General features: G+C 37.5%; 2 protein-coding genes across 2 annotated transcripts; one reads left to right on the plus strand and one right to left on the minus strand.

The window, feature by feature from the left end:
* Positions 1-189: 189 nt before the first annotated feature.
* Positions 190-3,383, plus strand: LOC113306108 (putative transcription elongation factor SPT5 homolog 1). Its single transcript, XM_026555085.1, has one exon. The coding sequence runs from the start codon at positions 789-791 to the stop codon at positions 3,270-3,272; it is 2,484 nt and encodes an 827-aa protein (XP_026410870.1). The 5' UTR covers positions 190-788; the 3' UTR covers positions 3,273-3,383.
* Positions 3,384-4,664: 1,281 nt separating this feature from the next.
* On the minus strand, positions 4,665-6,371 carry LOC113304652 (fasciclin-like arabinogalactan protein 8). Its single transcript, XM_026553791.1, has one exon. It carries the CDS (start codon positions 6,247-6,249, stop codon positions 4,879-4,881), a length of 1,371 nt encoding a protein of 456 aa, XP_026409576.1. The 5' UTR covers positions 6,250-6,371; the 3' UTR covers positions 4,665-4,878.
* Positions 6,372-20,740: the final 14,369 nt, after the last annotated feature.

The following is a 20,740-nucleotide window of genomic DNA, read 5'->3' on the forward strand; positions in this document are numbered from 1 at the left end:
AAGTAGTAATAAAGAGTAACATGTAATGCTGCTAGCCAGCCCCAACTGAGATAAGAATCTGCCTTCTTTAAAGCTAACACCAATTGGCAATTGCAGTGGGCCTTTCAAGTTTTCGTCAAAGCCTAGTTAAGGGTTTTGGTCCTTTGGATAATACCCGCTCAGTTTCCGCATATTCACATTTTACACTCAGAACTCTGTTCCGTCTCCCCCAAATTCGAAACCCTAAACTCATGTTCTATTAAGTTGTAACGGATCGAGGCTGCTAGAGTTATCAAAGTGATGATGAAGAAGAAGGCTTTGTTAGACCCAGCTGCGCAAGTAAATAATTCAACTCAAATTCTGGTTTCCGAAGTTAATGAAGAACAACAATGGAGTCCTCCTTTTTTTGGTTGGGAATCTGGTGGAGAAGGAATCATAATCATCGTATTTAAATCGCAGAACAAGAGTACTGTAGGAAGATGGAGAGTGAGGAGAAGGAGAAAGGGTGTGAGACTAATCAAGGAGATTAGGATTTCATAAAGTTCAAGATTTGATGATGACCAAGTGCAAGGAATTGGAGGTTCCAGGAAGAGAGATGCTGAATTGGAAGATTTTTAGAAATAGAACTCAATATAGAAACCCCCATTTTAAGTCGGTTTCCAAGTTATACACCGACTCAAACTTCACAGGAATTCTGAATATAGAAACCGCCCCCAAGCCAACTAGTATAAATATCACATCCCATACACTTCAATTCCTTACAAACCAATTTTCTACTACAAAAATCTTTTGTAGAAGTTGCAGAGCATATGAGAATGGCGAGAGACAAAACCATTGTTCACAATCGCGATGGTGATGAGGAATTTTCAGAAAAAGAAGAGTATAACATTCATGGCAGAGAAGAGTACAACATTCACGGCAGAAGGAGAGCAAGTAATGGTGGTCGTGGCGGTGGTAAAAGTAAGGGTGGTTCGAGTAGGAAACGAAGGCGGTTAATATTTGTAGATGATGTTGCTGAAGAAGCTGATGATGATGAAGAAGAAGAGGAGGAGGATTATTATGAAGATTATGGAGAAAGTAGAAAGAAGAGGAAACAAAGTTCTGCTGCTGCGCCATTCATTGACGACCAAGCAATTGTTGCTAGTAGTGATGAAGAGGAGTCGACTGACGGAGAAGGAGAGGATCCCTTTATAGTTTCAAATGATGAACAAGAAGATGATGATGACAGGAGGATGCGGCATAAATACAGGCCTCATCCTTCGCTTTCTGATGGCGAAGAAGATATCGAAGAGATTGAGAGAAGAATTCAACATCGGTATCAAAGCTATGATGAAGATACTGATGAGGCAGATATCAATGACGTCGAGCAGCAATCTCGTTTGCCCTCAGTTAAGGATTCCAAGTTGTGGACAGTGAAATGTGCGATTGGTCGTGAGCGAGAGGCAGCTTTTTGCCTTATGCAGAAATGTGCCATTGATCAACCTGGGATGCATATAAGGTCTGCCATTGCTCTTGATTATCTCCAGAACTACATCTACCTCGAAGCTGATAAGGAGGCACATGTCAGAGAGGCTTGCAAAGGTCTCAAAATGTTGGATACCAGAAAAATAGTGCTTGTGCCAATTAAAGAAATGACCGATGTGGTTTCAGCAAAAGGCAAAGCTCTTGACATTGTGAAGGATATGTGGGTGCGAATAAAGGTTGGGATATATAAAGGGGATTTAGCAAAAGTTGTTGGTGTGCCTGATATGCGACAAAGGGTTATGCTTAAGCTAATCCCAAGGGTTGATTTACTAGCTGTTGCTGACAAATTAGATGGTAGAAAGGTCTCGAAAAAGGCAATTACTCCGTCTCAACGTCTTGTGAATTCAGGTGAAGCTAGGAACCTTAACATACCAGTAGACTCTAGGAGGGAGCAAAGCACTGCAATTTGTTTTGATGTGATTGATGGAAAGATGTTTAAAGATAGTTTCCTATATAAAACAGTATCGAAGAAATCAATTGAATATCAAAATATTCAACCATCTTTGGATGAGCTTGAAAGATTTTGTGAATCTGGTATGTCCACTTCAGTGGAAAACAGGAGAAAATTCCATTATATGAAGGGTGATGCTGTTGTTGTTGTCAAAGGAGATCTCACAAATCTGATGGGACGGGTTGAGAAAGTGGAAGACGATAACCTCCATATCAAACCAAATCGTAAGGACCTGCATACAACAATTGTTTTGAATGAAAATTATGTTTGCAAATACTTCAAGCTCGGGGATCATGTGAAGGTCGTCTCTGGTGCTCATGAAGGTGCAACCGGTACTGTTATTAAGGTTAACAGTAATGTGCTCATTTTAGTATCTGATGCGACTAGGGAGTATATCAGTGTTTTTGCTGACAACGTCGTGGATAGCTCTCGAGTAGTTTCTGGAGCTACTACCAGAATTGGAGATTATGAATTACATGACCTTGTCATGCTTGCTGACATGAGCTTTGGGGTGATTATACGATTAGAGAGTGAATCACTTCAAGTATTGAAGGGAGATCCAGATAGACCTGTGGTTGCAGTAGTGAAGTTGAGGGAGATCAAATTTAAGATAGATGATAGGAGGAATACCGCCAAAGATCGTTTCAGAAATGACGTGTCTGTGAAAGATGTTGTGAAGATTCTCACGGGTCCTTGCCAAGGGAAACAAGGTACTGTCGAACATATACGTGGAGGTATATTGTTCATAAATGACCGCCATCACATGGAGCATTCTGGTTTTATTTGTGCGCAAGCACAGTCTTGTTTAGCAGTCGGAGGCTCAAATGCCAAGGTTTCCCTGCCCTCAAGATGTGCAGCTTCAAGACAGACAGCTTATATTCCCCCTTCAGCAAGAAGATATTCTACAGGACCTCCATTAGACTCTGTGGTGAGACATAGAGGAGCTGCTGCTGGGCGAGGAGGGCATGATAATTTTGTTGGTAGCATTGTGAAAATCCGTCTTGGAAACTACAAGGGATGCAGTGGTCGTGTTGTGAGCCGCAATGGTCAATTAGTTCGGGTTGAATTGGAGTCTCAGATGAAAACTGTTACAGTTAAACGTGAGGAGATATCTGTTGACGCGAGTGTTTTCACTTCATCTAGTGAAGCACCTCAACAGGGTATTGGAAGTCAGACACCCATGCATCGAGCACAAACTCCACTACACCCATATATGACTCCTATGAGAGATCAAGGAGGACAAACACCAGTACATTGTGGTATGCGGACGCCTCTGCGCCATCAAGCTTGGAATCCTTATGCTATCTCAACTTGGTAGATTTGTACTAGTATTCAGTAAAATTATTTAGTTTCGACATTTTGCTGTCATCTAATATTGTGATCTGTAACCTTGCGAACATTGAATTACAATTTTAATTAGTCTGTTGCAGAATCTTCAAAACTGGCAATTCAGTTCCTGCTAATCTTTACTTGTTTTTTTGCTCATACTACTTATTTATGCTGGTTGGTTCCTAACTTTCCTTTAAGTTTATGGCGTTCCAAGTTCAGTAATGAGTGTTTAGTCTGAAATGTATGTTTTCTGTTGTTGTTTTTTTTTCCTTCTTAATATGCAAGAATGGCAAAACCATCATTATTACGTTTCCTGTTAAGTCAATCTTATGGTTCGGGTGTGTATTGAAAGCATGGTGCAAGTTACTGAATGACCCTGATTCTGTGAAGAAGCACCCAGAGTATGCAATTCAAATGAGTAGATTAAGCGCGATGATGCTCTCAGGTTTGACGGAACCAGGTTTTGATAATCATGATAGTAAGGATACATACACTTCAGCTTGTGATGCATCATTGTCTACATTGAGTAACCGTGTTCCTTTGGGACGACATAAAGGTTTGAAAATACAAATTTGGGGAACCTGTAATGGTTTAATATTGTGGAAGCCCTGGTGGTGAGAATTGTACTTTGAATTTTGAACTTCATGCATGGCATTGCTATATTGAGCTGAATCCAACCCTAACTAGATTTGTCAGATGATATTCACAAAGCTTTAGGACTGCTAGTAAGGGTAAAATGAGTTAGCGAGTCAAGAATCTGAAGTAAAATGTTCTAGTTGGTGGAAGTCGCGTCGATATTCTTCCAGAGACCAACACCAAGAAAGCTGGATTCGGAATCTGTTGTAATCCAAGTTGAAAGCTACAAGGCAAAGACCAGCTAGCTATTGGCCTTGAAGATTACCAAATGTTTAGCTTACGATGTAGATTCGATTTTATCATCAAGTTTTAAAAACTCACTCGCACATGCTTACTGCTCACTTAACAATTACACTGGGATTACATGCAATGGACTACAGCACTGCCAAGATGCTTCCTCTGTCAGACGAATGCAGAGAGATACTGCATTCCAGGGCATCATTTCACTTCAGTCTCTAGGGTACAGTTTTCATTAAAATCAATTTTCAGAAACTTCCACCGACAAAATACCAGAACAGAATAAAAATGATGTACCACTGAGGAGAAAAAAAGTCTAAAATGACCCCATAATCTATTCCCACAGCATGATCTAATAAAGGTCTAATAAAAAGTAAAGATAAGATAATGATCAAATTCCTGATCCATCATCAAGATGAAATGATGTACTCAAATCAGCACAAAATCAAAATACAACTAATTAGGGGAACCCACTAGTCAGATTGGAATCAGTCACACACAACTATAATGAAACGCATAGTATAATAACAAACTATATCATTAAACTAGTCACCAAAGTTCACAATAACATAACAAACACCATCTCTGCTAGAATACGCAGCAGTCAAAATTCACAATAAATAAATAAAAATTACCCAGAAAAAAAGTAAAAAGTAAAAAAAAACTAACTAAAAAGGAGGAGAGAGAAACTGTTCTTCAGCCATCCTTGATCATCATCTTCTTCACAAGTTCCAAGCAAGTAGAGCACCAGCAGAAACAGTCAAAATTAGGGTTTTGAAGAACGAACCATGAACAATAACACCATGACTCTTTCCATCAGAACTTGAATCATCAGAACTATCAGGTGAATCAGCTGGTGATCCATTAGGTGATTCACCGGAAGCTGGTGCTGGTGGTGATGCGAAAGGTGCTGTTGATGGTGATGGACTGGGTGTATCAGCACTTTCCGGTGCCGGAGATGGTGCTGAAGAAGGTGAATCTGAACTTAAAGGTGACGGTGCTGAAGAAGGAGAATCTGATACTGATGGTTCAGGTGCTAATGATGGAGACGGTGATGGTGATGTACCAAATAACTCAACCGGTAATAAAATATCATCCACAGTGAAAATACACAAAGGTGTTTCATCAATAACAATACCAGCAACTCTAGATGAATCAACACCGGTATTCAAAGTGACAGAATCACCAGCAGAAGTAACAGATAATTCAAATTTCTTTGCACCGTTAGTAGCTAATGTTGAGATTGGATGATCTTTACTTGTTTTCAATGTACCAATCGGTGTGTAACTAGGAATAGCATGATATTGAAGCATTGTAACAATCTCAGCACTTGATAATTTTGTTAGATCTGGTTTACCAACATCTTTCTTAAATGCTTCATCAGATGGTGCAAACAATGTTAATCCTTTGTCAAGAGCTGATGATTCATACATCTTCAACACACCAGAAGAGATCAACATTGAAGAAAATGTCTTGCAACCAGCTTTCTCTAACAAAGCTGTGATGTTCACATCTGATGTGTTTGGTGCTGTTAAAATACCAGGTGCAATAACCGGTGCAGAAATCTCTAAAACAGAGAGTGAATATGGGATTTGTTTGACAGGTTTAGTGTAATTAGCATCAAATTTAGATCCAGGTGCAGCAGAACCAAAACTAACCACCCCACCTTTCAAATCAGTAATATTAACAAACCCAAGATTACCAGGAGCAGTACCACTAGTTTGATAAAGAGTAGTAGATAGAGTAGTACCGTCAGAGATATCATGGAGTTTCTGAGCATCAAAATAATCAAGAATAACAAGTAATGACAGTGCTTTCTTGATAACTGATAATGGATGATTACCAGATGTTAAACTTCCCATAGCTCCATTGTTGAGTACCAACACTGTGATTGTTTGTCTACTGTTGATTTCATCAGAGACTTTGGTTTTTGTTAGGTAATCATTGTAAACACTGTAATCTGGAAACTTTGAGAGAATCTCTGTAATGTTATGTGATGCAGCAGCACCAGAAGTTGGTAATGGTGTTGTTGAGAATAGTGTAAGAATCAAGATCATTAGTATTATCATGGTGTTTGTGTTTGAAACAGCCATGGTTATGAGGTTTGGAAAATGGAAAGTTTTTGAGAGAGAGGAGTCTGGTTTATGGGAGTGAAATGAGGGTTTAGTTGGGTTTTGAAACCGAAAAAGAGGGATTGGTATGGTTAACTAGGGTTAAATGTTTGCCATGTGAGTTTGCCTCGGTCATAGCTGTAGTTAAAGAAAGAAAAGGAAATTCTAGGAGTACGTTTTCTATTCTCTCTTTTTTCTGCAAATTACTTACAGGTCCTTTTGATGAAAATTTTCTGTGGATTTTTATCTGATTTTGAGTACAACTTTGGTAATGGGTTCTTTTTGGTAGGGTTTTGTTTGTACGAGTGAAATTGCACCGCTGAGAATGTGATTATTGCTTGAAACAGAAAATAGGACTCAGGCTTGTTTTTCTATACCCACGTGTTGTTCTTGTCATGTTTTGTTTGTTGGTTCATCTCTCATTTCTAGAGTTGGATTGCAAATTGGAAATGATTTCAAAAGAAAAGTTGTAGGCAGGCCGAGAGTGGTAAAACAGGTGGTGCGCACAATGATCCATGTATATTGAATGCTAGCTTGTAGTTGTGGGCAAAGAATTTTTTACCATTTAGTATTACATTTTTGCTTATATTGGTTCGATGGCAATTAATATTTAATTGTTTAATGGATGTCCTGTTTTATCTATTTGCAGTATTGAGTGTGTTCACAGTTTGACAATGCCAAGAAGGCAAGAAATCACACTAGTCATGACGTATGAAACGTTAAATATACTGGTGAAGAACACTCCAGCAGATAGCAATGTTGATTTTACGCTATGTCCGCGAATCTAATAGGGCGTTTGGATACTGGAAACGGAAATGGTAAAACTATTTTGCTTCATAAAAAGTTGGTTCTTGTACTCTTTAAAGTCTATCCCGAAATAATATTGTCAAACTGACTTTTCAACTTCCAGAAAATCGAAAAGCAACTTCTGAGTTACATCCAAACACCTTGTAACTAAGACTAAGTCTTATGGGCTAGATTGAGCTGCTAGTTGCAGTTTAAAAAAAAAAGTGTGGCCTCAAAGTTAACACTAGTTCTCTCTTCTAACATGTGCTCGCAGTTCCACTAGCAGCGAGATTGAAGCATTGAATGGTTCAGCGTTCAAAAAGTGACCTTAGCGCTGGACCGTTTAGCGCTCACAAAAATCACATGGATCACAAAAATCACAAACTTTGATCTGACGTCTCAAATTTAAAACGCTGAATCAAACAGCGCTGGGCAGTGGTCCCAGCTGACGTGGTCTTAATCTAGCTGCTAGATTAGCACTCCCATAGGACTTAGGAGGTTGCCCATGCTGACGTGGATGGCCAACCTAGCTGCTAGGTTGGCCATCCACGTCAGCATGGGCAACCTCCTAAGTCCTATGGGGTGGCGAATCTAGCAGTGGAACGCTGATCAGTGCAGCGTCCAGGGGAACGCTGAACCGAGCAGCGTTTTACTTGGTCAGCTAGGTTGAAACGTTGCACCGAACAGCGTCCAAGGAAAACATTTATTTCACGGAAGATCGACTTCTTTCCCATTTTCATCTGTTTTCACATCTCACTCTCAAGCTAACGAAAAATGCATGTCCATGAAAATGAGTTGTAGATGTTTTTTTTCAAATTTCTTCCGTGGGTTTGTTCTCCATTGAATCCTTGATCATTTGAGAGTATTTTCATTCAATTCCGTCCACGAAATTGATTGAGGTAACGATTTAAAATTTTAGGGATTTTTTTCTTGATTTTTGATTATGATGAAAATTTGATGAAATTGATGATTGATAGTTGATACAATGCATGATTTAGATGATATGTTTGCGTGATTTGAATGATATGTGACTGGAATTAATTTTTACAAATTTTTAGGGTTAATTTTATTATTTGTGATGAACAAAAATGAAATTTTGATAATTAGTTTGATGAAAATGAATGATATTGATAATTTAGTTTGTATTGATGAATTGATAATTTAGTTTGTATGGTTGAAAATAATGATAATGATATTTTTTTTCATGTTTGTTATTGATTGTAGTATGAGTATGGATGATGCGTTAGATAGTTTGGAAGTATCATCGTCAAAGAATTGTAATAACCATGTATATCAAGATGTTTATAAACAAAACTCTCGCAAAATTAGCTTTAGAGGTAGTTTGAACGATATTGAAGTGTATTACAAGATTGTAGTGAAAGATAATCCGGAAACACAACACTATTGTGACAATTGTGGCTTTTCTTCTGTTTTTGAGTTTGATTTTGCTAATGGGGATAGAGCATTAGTTGAAGCCATAACTGAGAGATGGTGGTCAAAAACCAAGAGTTTTAATTTTCGGGAGTTTGAAATTGGCATCATTCCTTTAGATTGGTACATGTTAACGGTAATTCCCACTGGTGACCCTAGTAAAGAACCCGTAGTTATACCGCTTTTGGATACTCTAACATATCCCGAACTCGATGAATTGTATTTTTCGGATGTCAAAAATCATGCGTCTTCATGGGATTCTAAGAAGAATACATTATCCTTGGTTGTCTTTAAAGATTACATTGAAAGTAGAAAAGACAAGGATAATAGAGAATGTGCAGTGGCATTGACAAGAGCATTCTTTATGTGGTGTTTTGGTCATTTTCTTCTAGTGCATTCTACTGGAAAAGTAGATAAACGTTGGGTTTTGTTGTTGGCCGAATTAAATAGGGTTGGGAATTATGATTGTGGTCTAGCTTCGTTAGGTAATACCTATAGATATCTCGACGATTGGTCAACCAAGAGTACGAATTTAGCAGGCATGGTTATGGTACTTGAGTATTGGTACTATTACTACTTCCGCAACATGCAACCCTTTATAAAGGAGAAACTTGATGTTTTTCCAAAGATTTGTCTCTTCAAGGGTGATAGGATAGTATCAAGGAAGAGGGGACATCGGCAAGGCCAAAAGGATACTAGTAAACACTTAGTCAAATATACAAGATCACAGATTGACACCAGAACAAGTGCATCATGTATTTGGCAACCATGGTTAGATAGTGTGTATGCTGAAGGAGAGCAATATGAATATGCACTAGAAGTATCCAAAATGAGACTTCTGTTTTGTCACTTCGAAAAACGAACAAGAGTTAGTTTTTACTTGGCAGAGAGATTCCAGAGGAAGATCGTAGGTGAGGTTGTAGTCCCAGCACATCCTCCAAATTTGGATTCAGTTGCTCACCAAGTCATTGTCTTCGGCAATTAAGAATCTAACCATGCTTGAATTTGAATTGATAAGAAGAGAGTTAAACTTGACAAGTTTGGGGTAGGGATTTTGAGATCATTGGTTGAGTTTATATAAAAAGAAGAAAGTATCTGAGTTCTAGTGAAAATGTAGCCGTTAAGACGAAAAGCTGAACCGAACAGCGCCCAAATGCTGAACCGTTCAACGCTCTGTCCAACACCCACAAGATCAAAAACTAGCCGTTATCTTCAACGGCTGGAAACTTAGCGCTGAATCATTCCGCGCTTCAGCGCTATGATATATCATCCATTAGATCAAATATGACCGTTCAATCTCAATGGTCATGATTTAGTGGACGTTTAAAAACCTCAACAGCTATATTTTCAGGCTACCTATAAATAGAGAACCATTTCCCCTTCATCCCTCACACCAAAATCAATTGATTATCTTCTTCATTGATTTTCTTCTTCAACAAAATTATGGCACACTTTACTATAATGGAAGATGAGGCACTAATTTATGGTTGGGTTATAGCAAGCAACGATCCGATTCATGGAAAAGATAAAAAAAAGTGCAATACTTTGGAAGAAGATTATTGAAGAGTACGATAAAAGAAAAGGCCCTAATGGTACCACAAGAGATAAAAAAGCATTGGAAACAAGGTGCAATACTTTGAGATCCGAAGTGTGAAAATATGTTTCACTTGTTAGACCCTACTTCCGAAACCGACCTTCGGGGTTGAATGAAGAGGATTATGTAAGTACCTCAAAAAAATTTTGATGTTTTCTTTCTTCCATTTTGATCTCTTTCTTTCTTTTTCTAAATTTTTCCTTTCATTGTACATTTTTTTCCAGTATCATCATGGAAATTTTTTTTATGAAGCGGAGTCTGGAAAACAGTGGAGGTCGTACTTGGAAGCGGTTTTTCAAATCCTAAAGACCTATCGACCCGACTACAACCCAGTGGTGAATAATTATGATGGAGTTGGTACTTCCACTCAACCTACTCAACACACTCAAGCTACTCAAGATTATGTAGATGATATGGATGAAGATTTTCAAAATATGGCAAGGTTTGGTAGCTCCTCATCTACTCATAATTCTGAAACCTCGGACATATCTCATAGAAGACGCTATATCGAACAAACAGATGACGTTAGAAGTGCAGGGAGAGATAAAGATAAGAAAAGGGCTCGTAGGCTAAAGCATCGCACAAAGCAGATGAAAAAATTGATAAACTCATCGGACTTCTTGAAACCGCACAAGCACAAAGGGATGTCAAGTATGAAGCAGAGGAAGAGTACTTAAAGAAGAACATGGAAAACTCTACAATCTTGGCACAAACACAACAAAGAGAAGCTTACATGAAGATCATATGCCAAAGCTTGGATGAATTAGAGGCTTGTGAGGTATCCGTCTACAAAATATGGAAGAACGAGATTTTGGCCCGTTATGGATTGCCACTTATCCCCTAAATTAAAGTGACATATTAGTAATAATTTAAGTTATTTAGAAGTAGGATTTCAATTTTAATGTATTTTTTTATGTTTTAAGTTATTTAGAAGTAGGATTTCAATTTCAACGCAGTTTTTTATGTTTTAAGTTATTTAGAAGTAGGATTAATATTTCAGTGTATTTTTTTATGTTTTAAGTTATTTTAATTTTAGTGTATCTATTTAATTTCTTCAAGAAACAATGTAAACCTTGTTTTGTAATGTAAAAATTTTCAAAATTTGACACAAATTGCCAAACATTTAGAAAATCAATTTTTTTTGATCAAATTTGAAAAAAATAGTCGTTGCTGGTGTAGAGGAGGTGTAAAAAAAAGGTCAAGCGTTGTACTATCCAGCGCTTCCCCTGGACGTTGAACGGAACCGCGCTCCATGTAACGCTGAATTATTCAGCGCTGATACCCTGGAATATTCCTCTAGCGCTGACTGGTACAGCGTTTGGATCAGTTTTTGAGCGCTGAACGGTTCAGCTTTTGAAACTAGATGCTAGTTGAACTGTGGGCAAATGCTAGGAGAGAGAAGTAGCAGGTAGAGGTGTTAACCTTTTTCACACACTTATTTTTTGATTTGCAACACTTTTTGGCCAATCTAGCACATAGGGGTTAGCCTAAATATACAGAGTTGGAAAGTTGGTTTGAGATAGTCTGGGGGTATTTTAGTCCATTTATTTCCATAGGGAACCAGGTGAAAAGTGTTGCTTACTTGGTAAGGTGGGTGTTTGGTGTTGATTTAGTCAATTGAAAAGTCGGCGACAAACGATAACCGCACTTAGCACGTGAAAAGTGAAAAAACTTGGGGGAGAATAAAAATTTTCCACCTGACCTGTTAAAGAAAGAGGGTTAAATTACCTCGCGTTTTTAGGGGCCACCCGAAAGGATTTAGGGGCCATCAATGTATACCCAGCCAAAGACTCTAGTTAAGGGGTACCCTATATGATATTGAAGTTACATAAATGCCCTTCTAGTAAAACTGTATAAAAACCAAATAAAAAAAAATTCTACTCATTTTAACTCTTCTTCTTCCAGTTTCATATTATCTTCCGATTGTGGAAGAAAAAAAAACTTTCCCTCGTTCTTGTGTTCAACCGAAACATCGTCGCGAATCGTAAAATCAAAACATCGTCGATTCGTTTATAAAACAATGGATAAGGGAAATGAAACCCACAGACCTAGAACCAAAAACGTTGCTCGGGGTATCGATCCAAAGATTGGGATTTTAGCAAGAAATAAAGAAATTGTTGCTGCAAATGAAGAAGAACGCGAAGAACGCGAAGAAGAAGTACCCGTCGATGTAGTCGGTGGTGGCGATTCCGATAGTCAAACACTTAGTCAACTTCAAATGGCCCCAATTAGGTAAGAATCTATCATTTTTGGGGTTTATTTCGCTTTAATTCGACGAATCGAGAAAAAAATTCTAGAATTTTCGGTTATTTATCCAGATTCGGGCGATATTCATGCTTATTTACTTCCGAATGTAGTCGTGTTCTTCATTTCTCAAGAACATCGATAGTATTCGGGAGAAATATTTGATGGTTATCGGCCGAATATTGTTGGCCATATCTTCCTGGATACAAACTGGTAATAATCGGTATTTTAATGAATTTTTTGGCTCCCGAATATATTTAAGTAGACACATAGTATTCGGAAGTACACTCACTACTGAATATATATATATATATATATATATATATATTGAAAAAATATCAAAATTTCTGATATAGAAAAAATCCCATTTTGGGGCCAGTATTTATTCGGAAGAAAATATAATGTTTTATACCTCCGATTGTGTAGGATGAAATTTAGAGTTTCTGAACTCCAGTTGATGAATATTCGATTGTAAACATGTTTAAATATATTCCGATTGTTTTTCATTCGGGAAAAATATGTGTCTTCTTACTTCCGAATTTGTTCATTCGGGTTATAGTTGTGTACTTTGTCTTCCGATTGTGTAGGATGAAAAATTTATAGCTTCTGAACTCCAATTGATGCATATTCGGTTGTAAATATGTTTAGTTAGCTTTCGATTGTTTTGTATTCGGGAATAGTATGTGTCTTCTTACGTCCGAATGTGTACATTCGGGTTATATTTCCATACTTTGTCTTCCGATTGTATAGTTTGTAAATATTGTTCCTTTCTTTGTTGTTTAGACAAAATCGAGAAAGGAGGAAGAAAGTGACAGCTAGTTCTAGAAGGGAAAGGAGTGCCAAAGATAATTCAAGTGCCAAAACAACAAGGAGTGCAACCAAGTGCTGAAAAAAGTGTAGAACAACAAGGCAGTGAACAAGGGGTGCAACCAAGTGTTGAACAAGCCGCTCAACAAAGTGCAGAACCAACTGCTCCACAAGTTACACCCCACCATGAAATTGAACCAGTTGATCCAGTGCCAAGAGTAGAAGAAGAAGGACAACCAAGTGGTACCCAAAAATCCAAAAAAGGAAAAGATGGTGTAAAGAAGGATATTGCTAAAAAAGCATCACATCTTGTCCCTCAGCACTTGAAGAAGAAGGGTATTCCAGCAGGCACAATCCTTGGGCTACCGACGGATAGAGGAAAATTGCTATTTGTATACAAAGACTCATGGGCCAGAGAAATATACGAAACCGAGGTAATAAAATTACTATTTTTTATTAATGTATTGTCTATGTGTTATATCGTAATATTTGTATTAAGGATTTTTTTATGTACTTTAATAGGATCATCAAGATGCGGTCCGTCTACTCAAACCTACTACCGCACAAACAAAAATGCTTGCGTGGCCTTTATCCGGTGAATGTGAAAGGTTCAAGTTAATTGTTGCCAACTCGGGGTTAGCTAATGCCGCCGAGAATTCATTGTTAGAACATGATCGTGTGGCCATATCGGCGTTCGTGGAGAGAATGTATCCTGAGACCGATACTTTCCGTATGCCGTTTGGGGAGATGACGATTACCCCGGATGATGTTGTGCAGATTCTTAACCTTCCCGACCAAGGCACAGCTGTGAAGTTTAACTACACAAAGCAGTTAAGTTGGACACAACTTTATGCTCTCACTAAAAAGTGCTTAGGTTGGGATGAAGAGACAACAACAGTTAAGTTGGGCACAACTTTAGGTAATTACCGTTTAATGTTATGTCATTACGTATAAAAAACAGGTGAATAGGTTCAAGCGTGTTTCCAAAATGTTAATTGCATGCCTGAAGAGCGGAGATCCCATGCCAGCTGAGAAGATCAAAGAGGCTAGATACCTAGTTGATAATATGGATAACGAAGATTATGCTGCCCAGTTTGGGGAGAAAGTCACGAAGAGGCGTCCGCCCAAGGTGGCAGTATCAAAGACTGGTAAAAGAACTCGAGCTTCATCGAGCGCTGAAGGTGCTCTAACTGAAGCTGCTCCAACTGAAGGTGCTCAAACTTGTGGTCGTGCAGGACTGGGAGGTAGTCACGGTCGTAAAGTAAAGAAGAGCAGATAAATGACAATGATTTGTGTTGTACATTCAGGACTTTACAAGGGCCAATATAGAAGGTTAGACAACCCATATTCGGAAGTTTGGGTAACTGAGTTGACTTTGCAAGTTCAAAATTTGAAAAGTATCAGTTTTTCCCAAATTCTGATTTTTGGGCCATCGTACATTCGGGACTTTACAAAAAAAAATTATCCCCCGAATATTACAAGTTCAAAACAAACCATGCCTTGGCTCTAGGTGGTTCCAAGGGCCAATATAGAAGGTTAGACAACCCATATTCGGAAGTTTGGGTAACTGAGTTGACTTCCGATTATTGCAAGTTCAAAATTTGAAAAGTATCAGTTTTTGCCAAATTCTGATTTTTGGGCCATCGTACATTCGGGACTTTACAAAAAAAAATTATCCTCCGAATATTACAAGTTCAAAACAAACCATGCCATGGCTCTAGGTGGTTCCAATGGCCAATATAGAAGGTTAGACAACCCATATTCGGAAGTTTGGGTAACTGAGTTGACTTCCGATTATTGCAAGTTTAAAATTTGAAAAGTATCAGTTTTTTCCAAATTCTGATTTTTGGGCCATCGTACATTCGGGACTTTACAAAAAAAAATTATCCCCCAAATATTACAAGTTCAAAACAAACCATGCCATGGCTCTAGGTGGTTCCAAGGGCCAATATAGAAGGTTAGACAACCCATATTCGGAAGTTTGGGTAACTGAGTTGACTTCCGATTATTGCAAGTTCAAAATTTGAAAAGTATCATTTTTTCCCAAATTCTGATTTTTGGGCCATCGTACATTCGGGACTTTACAAAAAAAATTATCCTCTGAATATTACAAGTTCAAAACAAACCATGCCATGGCTCTAGGTGGTTCCAAGGGCCAATATAGAAGGTTAGACAACCCATATTCGGAAGTTTGGGTAACTGAGTTGACTTCCGATTATTGCAAGTTCAAAATTTGAAAAGTATCAGTTTTTCCCAAATTCTGATTTTTGGGCCATCGTACATTCGGGACTTTACAAAAAAAAATTATCCTCTGAATATTACAAGTTCAAAACAAACCATGCCATGGCTCTAGGTGGTTCCAGTGGCCAATATAGAAGGTTAGACAACCCATATTCGGAAGTTTGGGTAACTGAGTTGACTTCCGATTATTGCAAGTTCAAAATTTGAAAAGTATCAGTTTTTCCCAAATTCTGATTTTTGGGTCATCGTACATTCGGGACTTTACAAAAAAAAGAAATTAGCCTCTGAATAATATAGTCGTGTTTAGAAATACCAACCTAATCGGTAGATAAAAATTTAAGTTCGCTACCGAATGTCCTTTTCGGAGGAAATACGTGTATCGTTAGCAACCGATTGTAGTGCATCATTGATACGAAACCTCAACGGCCATATTTTCAGAAACCTCAATGACCATATTCTTGACCCCTAAGAAGCGAGGTCAAGAACAATTCCATCAAAGAGAAAGATTAAAACAAGTTGATGAAGAGACCGAATGGATAAAAAATTATTTCATTGTGAAAGATCTACCCAAAGAACAGCAGGACTATCGTATATTTTGGATTAACGTTTCATTGGGTCCTTTTGTTGGTAAGTACAAGAAGCCACGCCACAATTATGAACCATCCCATGTTTCTTCAAGGGTGCACCATGTTATAAAATTGTGCACCGAGTACAACCGTATTCTTGCTAGGCACAGAGACGACAGGTTTGCGGCACAAGATGCTTATTCCAAGTGGAGAGGAGAGTCGTTTCTACATTTCGAAGACGCGTTGATTGTTGCATCTCGGACTGGGGAAATAAAATAACATGTGATGTTTGAGTGTTGTAAATTCAAATTTTTAATATTAATCGGCGGTTTGATAATGGCAATTGGTTTTGAGATTGCATTGAATGTGCCACGTACATTGCAAGTTTTGGGCTTCCAGAAACACTACCGCTATTGCATGCATTAAGGCTTGATCATTATCCGTTACAATAACCCTTGGAAAATTATCACCGTTATAAATGGACCTCAACGTCTCCAACATCCAAATAAAACTCACATTGTTCTCATGATCCATTAAACCCCATGCAATCGTAAACGTGTTTTTGTCCGAAGTATGGCAAGCAATGTTCAACAACGGCATGTTATACTTGTTTGTCTTATAAGTAGCATCTATCAACAAAATTTGATGAAAGCATTGAGCCAATTGGATCATTTCTGGATGTGCCAAGAAAATACGAACCATTATACCATCCTTTTCTTCCCTTCTCAAGGTGTAGCCGTGTAACTCCGCTAACCACTCCGATTGTTGCATGACCGTTCTACCATCCCATTCAGTCCTTTTGATCGTAGCTAGGGCCGACTTAATTGTAGACAAAGAAGACAAGTTGTCGGGGTCGTCCGTCTTTATTTTACTTAAGATCGCACTCGCTTTTTGGATCCGCATAGACCTCACCGTCTGCATTTGATGTTGTTTTAACTTGGCAACCATTACATGTCCAATTAAATCCAACGGATCATCATGGTTGTGACAACCGTTATCAACTTTATACATTTTATACTCTTTACCTTTAATACCATCGGGCTTATAGAAGACAATCTTAAATGGGCATCCTATCTTCTTGGTATTGCTTCGGTATTTCCTATTCGTCTTCCGTACGTACTTACTATTCTTTCCCTCGTGACTCTTTCGCGTCCCACCTCGCTCACAAATCATTTCAAATCGAGTGTCACTAACATGATTATTTTGAACTACCACGCACATGTTATCTTTTGCCTTGTTCATAAGCCATTCCTTTGCCTCCTTCTTACTTCCAAATGTCTAAACGTGCATAAAACAAAACAAATCTAATAAGCATAACCATTTAACATATAAATTTTTTAAAAAAGAAGAAAGTAGTAATGAGTATACCAAATCGTTTGCATAGTATAGGGAAGTGTCAGGCCTCAAATAGAAATCATCAACAAACTCTTCAACGGCCTGCATATGAAAGCAACAAATTATTATACAATAATCGGAGGTTATTAAATAAGTCAAACTGCCGAATATACTATATTCGGAATCCTATCGGTTACCAAAAACACCCGATTTATGCAAATGAATTTATACAGTTTACTGAGTGCAAAAAATGATAAAATCGGAAGCTAAAATATATAGTAAAACAGCCGAATATAAATAACCGGGAGATAACTTTAATCGATAAACATCCGATTTTCAAGTTTTCGGAAATTTTATTTTGAGGCCGCTGTTATATTCGGCAGTCAAATAATGTTAAACTATTACCGATTGTAAAGGATAAGAATACTGAGTTTTGAAATTTTTTGAGGAATTCGTTTTTGGGGCCATTCGGGGGTAAATAACTCTACATAACTACCGAATGTAGATTTTTTTGGAAAACCAGTTTGGGGTTTTTTCTCATATTCGGCAGTAAACTACTATCTTGGAACTACCGAATATACATATTTGGTACTCTGTGTGTTATATTCGTAAGTTTATTCGAGAAATTATCTACCGAATCTAGGTAGTTCATGGCATTCAATGCATGCAATAATCGGTTTTTCTTGTTTACAAAAGCACACAAACACATGCAAATCGAGTATTTGAGTTTCTTAACACAATACATGTGTTTTACATGCATCGTTAGCTTCAATATCAGGCGATTCTCCATTTTCTTCCATTAAAGGGTCGTCTAGGTTTTCCTCTCCACAAAAGTTTGGATCATTCAACATATACCCCAAATCGTCTTCGCCATGATTCTCACCTTCTTCTTCATATCCATCCATTTATGTAGTGATAAAATGGGTTTTCCCTTTTTTCCTTCACCTTCTTCTCTATAACTCTAACAACTCAAAAATGAAAAAGAAATGGAAAAAATGAAACAGAAATCATTCTAATACTGCACCGACTACAATCGGAAGTCTGGGTAATATTTTGGCTTCCGATTGAAATTGGAGGATAAAAATGTTATCATATCCTCCGAATATATAAGGATAATTTTGCCATTACGCGAGATAAGGGCTGGCTACATTTTCCCTTTGGGTGACCTTTTTTGTTTTATTGTTGGTCCCTGAATTCTTTTGAGTGGCCCCTAAAAACGCGAGTTTAAATTAAGGTGGAGTAATGAGTGATTTAAGGGATTAAATTAATCTTAACTGAGATTTAGGAAGTTGGTTGGTAATTGACAAAAGAATATGAGCAGAAACAGTATTTCTACAAGTCTTGGACTAAAAAAATTAGGTTTAATTGGTATTTGTGGCTGTGGGTCACACATGGTTTAGCAAGACTACTGATAGGTGGTACCGTTTTGTTTGGGGAGTACCGATACGCATAAAGAACAAAAAAAGCATTCGTTTTTAGGTTGGTACATCTCCAAACAAAATAATAACCCCGTCAACAGTCTTGTGGTTTAGGAATGAGTGGCATGATTTTGTTTTCTTTTTTGCATATTGTTTAATGCACCTATGATTTATTTAAGCAGGAGATACCGGAGTAACAATATTCTAAAACGATTTAGTCAACTAGTAGGTGATAAAAATTGTTGCACCTCAGTATGAACTAAATGCATCACACATTGGTGGCACAACAAGAGTTTCTCAGTAGGGCTTTGCTAGAATGGAATCGCAAAGCTAGAAGAGTTGGGAGTTTTTTTGCATGATTTATAAAGGGGATACCAGTTCTACTAAGTGCTGATACCGTTTCATACAGAATAAAAAAGATCTCACCGATCCTGACCGTTGGATGGATGAAATGGTATCAGCACTTAGTAGGACTGGTAGAACCATTTATAAATCGTGTCATTTTGCTCGTATATATTGCAAAGCTAGAAGTGTAACCGCACTTGGCAAACGGAAATGCTATTCACCTCCCTATTCTCCACCTCCCTACTCTGCTTCTTTCGATCTACACCACACATCTAGGATTTAAATCACATTCAGATATAAGTGGGGTTCACCATTTCTCAGATATGTGGTTTAGATTGGAGGGAGCAGAGTAGGGAGATGGAGAATTGGGAATTGAATAGCACCCCCCCTTGGCAGATGCTAGAGGTGGAAAGTGAAGGGAAAGGTGAAACTGGAATTATTTTTTTCAAAATCAAAAGAGCTTTTGAATGGGTCCGTTGAATAATGACTAATGGTTATTAGCGTGAGTTTCCCCAATTAATTTCCTTTTTAGGATTTTGGTGATGATTCTAGAGATTAAGATAAGACTCGTGCTGATAAAAGCAAGCAAATGGACAAGATTAATAAGATCAGAAGACTAGGTTTAGTGACAACGAGACATCATCCTTGAACATCAATCTTAATCTTTCTGATTTTATCTGTTGGTAGCTACTTTTTGTTTATTTAATTATAAGCTTGAATATGGGTTATGAGTGTTTTTTTCTTACAGGGAAATACTCTGTGAGAAAATGATCTTAATCAAGAAACACAAAATTGGTTAAAAAGACCAAAATCAACAATTTCTGAATGAAAAAGACATTTAGATTTTGATACTGTTTAAATGGACAAAAATGAAAAAAAAGATAGTCAGGATGTAAACATTTTCATCATACCCATTTTCAAATAATTTTTCTTATTTTTAATTTACATCATGATGCATCCAGTTTCATCCTTATTATTTTTTAAGTTTAAGTCAGGATGAATCCAGTTTAATCCTTGTTATTTTTTTAGTGTCCATTTCACCCATACTAATTTTTACTCGTCCATTTGAACCATGTTTTAAAAATATTTGGACAAATAACCCATGCACATTGTATTCATAATTTTTGATATTTTTTCATGTTTTATCCCTTTGTCCTATTAATAATCCAATTATCTATATATCGTTAATAAGGGCATGTATGAAAATATTCACCTTGGAAATAATAATCCACCTATCGTGGTACAAGCAAAATTCAAAATTACGCATGTATAATAGATACGGACGGAGTAAAACTTTACCTTTTTCATTTGACTATATATTAAATTGAAAAAGATCCTTGGGTTGAGTAAAGTTTGAGATTTTCTCATTTTCCTTTTTAGGATTTGGTGATTAAGAGGGATTAAGTAATTAAACTGAGGTATCTCGTTTAACTTTAAACTAAAACAAGTTAAGATTTAGAGACAATGAGGCATCCTTGGACATCAATCTTAAATGTTTCTGCCTGGTTTTTGTTTGTGGGGACGCACATGAGCTACTTTGGCATGGATCCACTGTTTAAGCTTGATTACAACCATAAATACATACAGTGTACCATGATTCTGTTTTTGGTCTTATCGGAGTAAGTAAGGCACAGTCAAATTAACAACTTGTAGGTCTCTTGACAAAATTATCATCTTTTTGGTTTTAGAAAACTATGGGCTCTTCT

Source organism: Papaver somniferum, chromosome 8 (assembly GCF_003573695.1).
Source record: "Papaver somniferum cultivar HN1 chromosome 8, ASM357369v1, whole genome shotgun sequence".
NCBI lineage: Eukaryota > Viridiplantae > Streptophyta > Magnoliopsida > Ranunculales > Papaveraceae > Papaver > Papaver somniferum.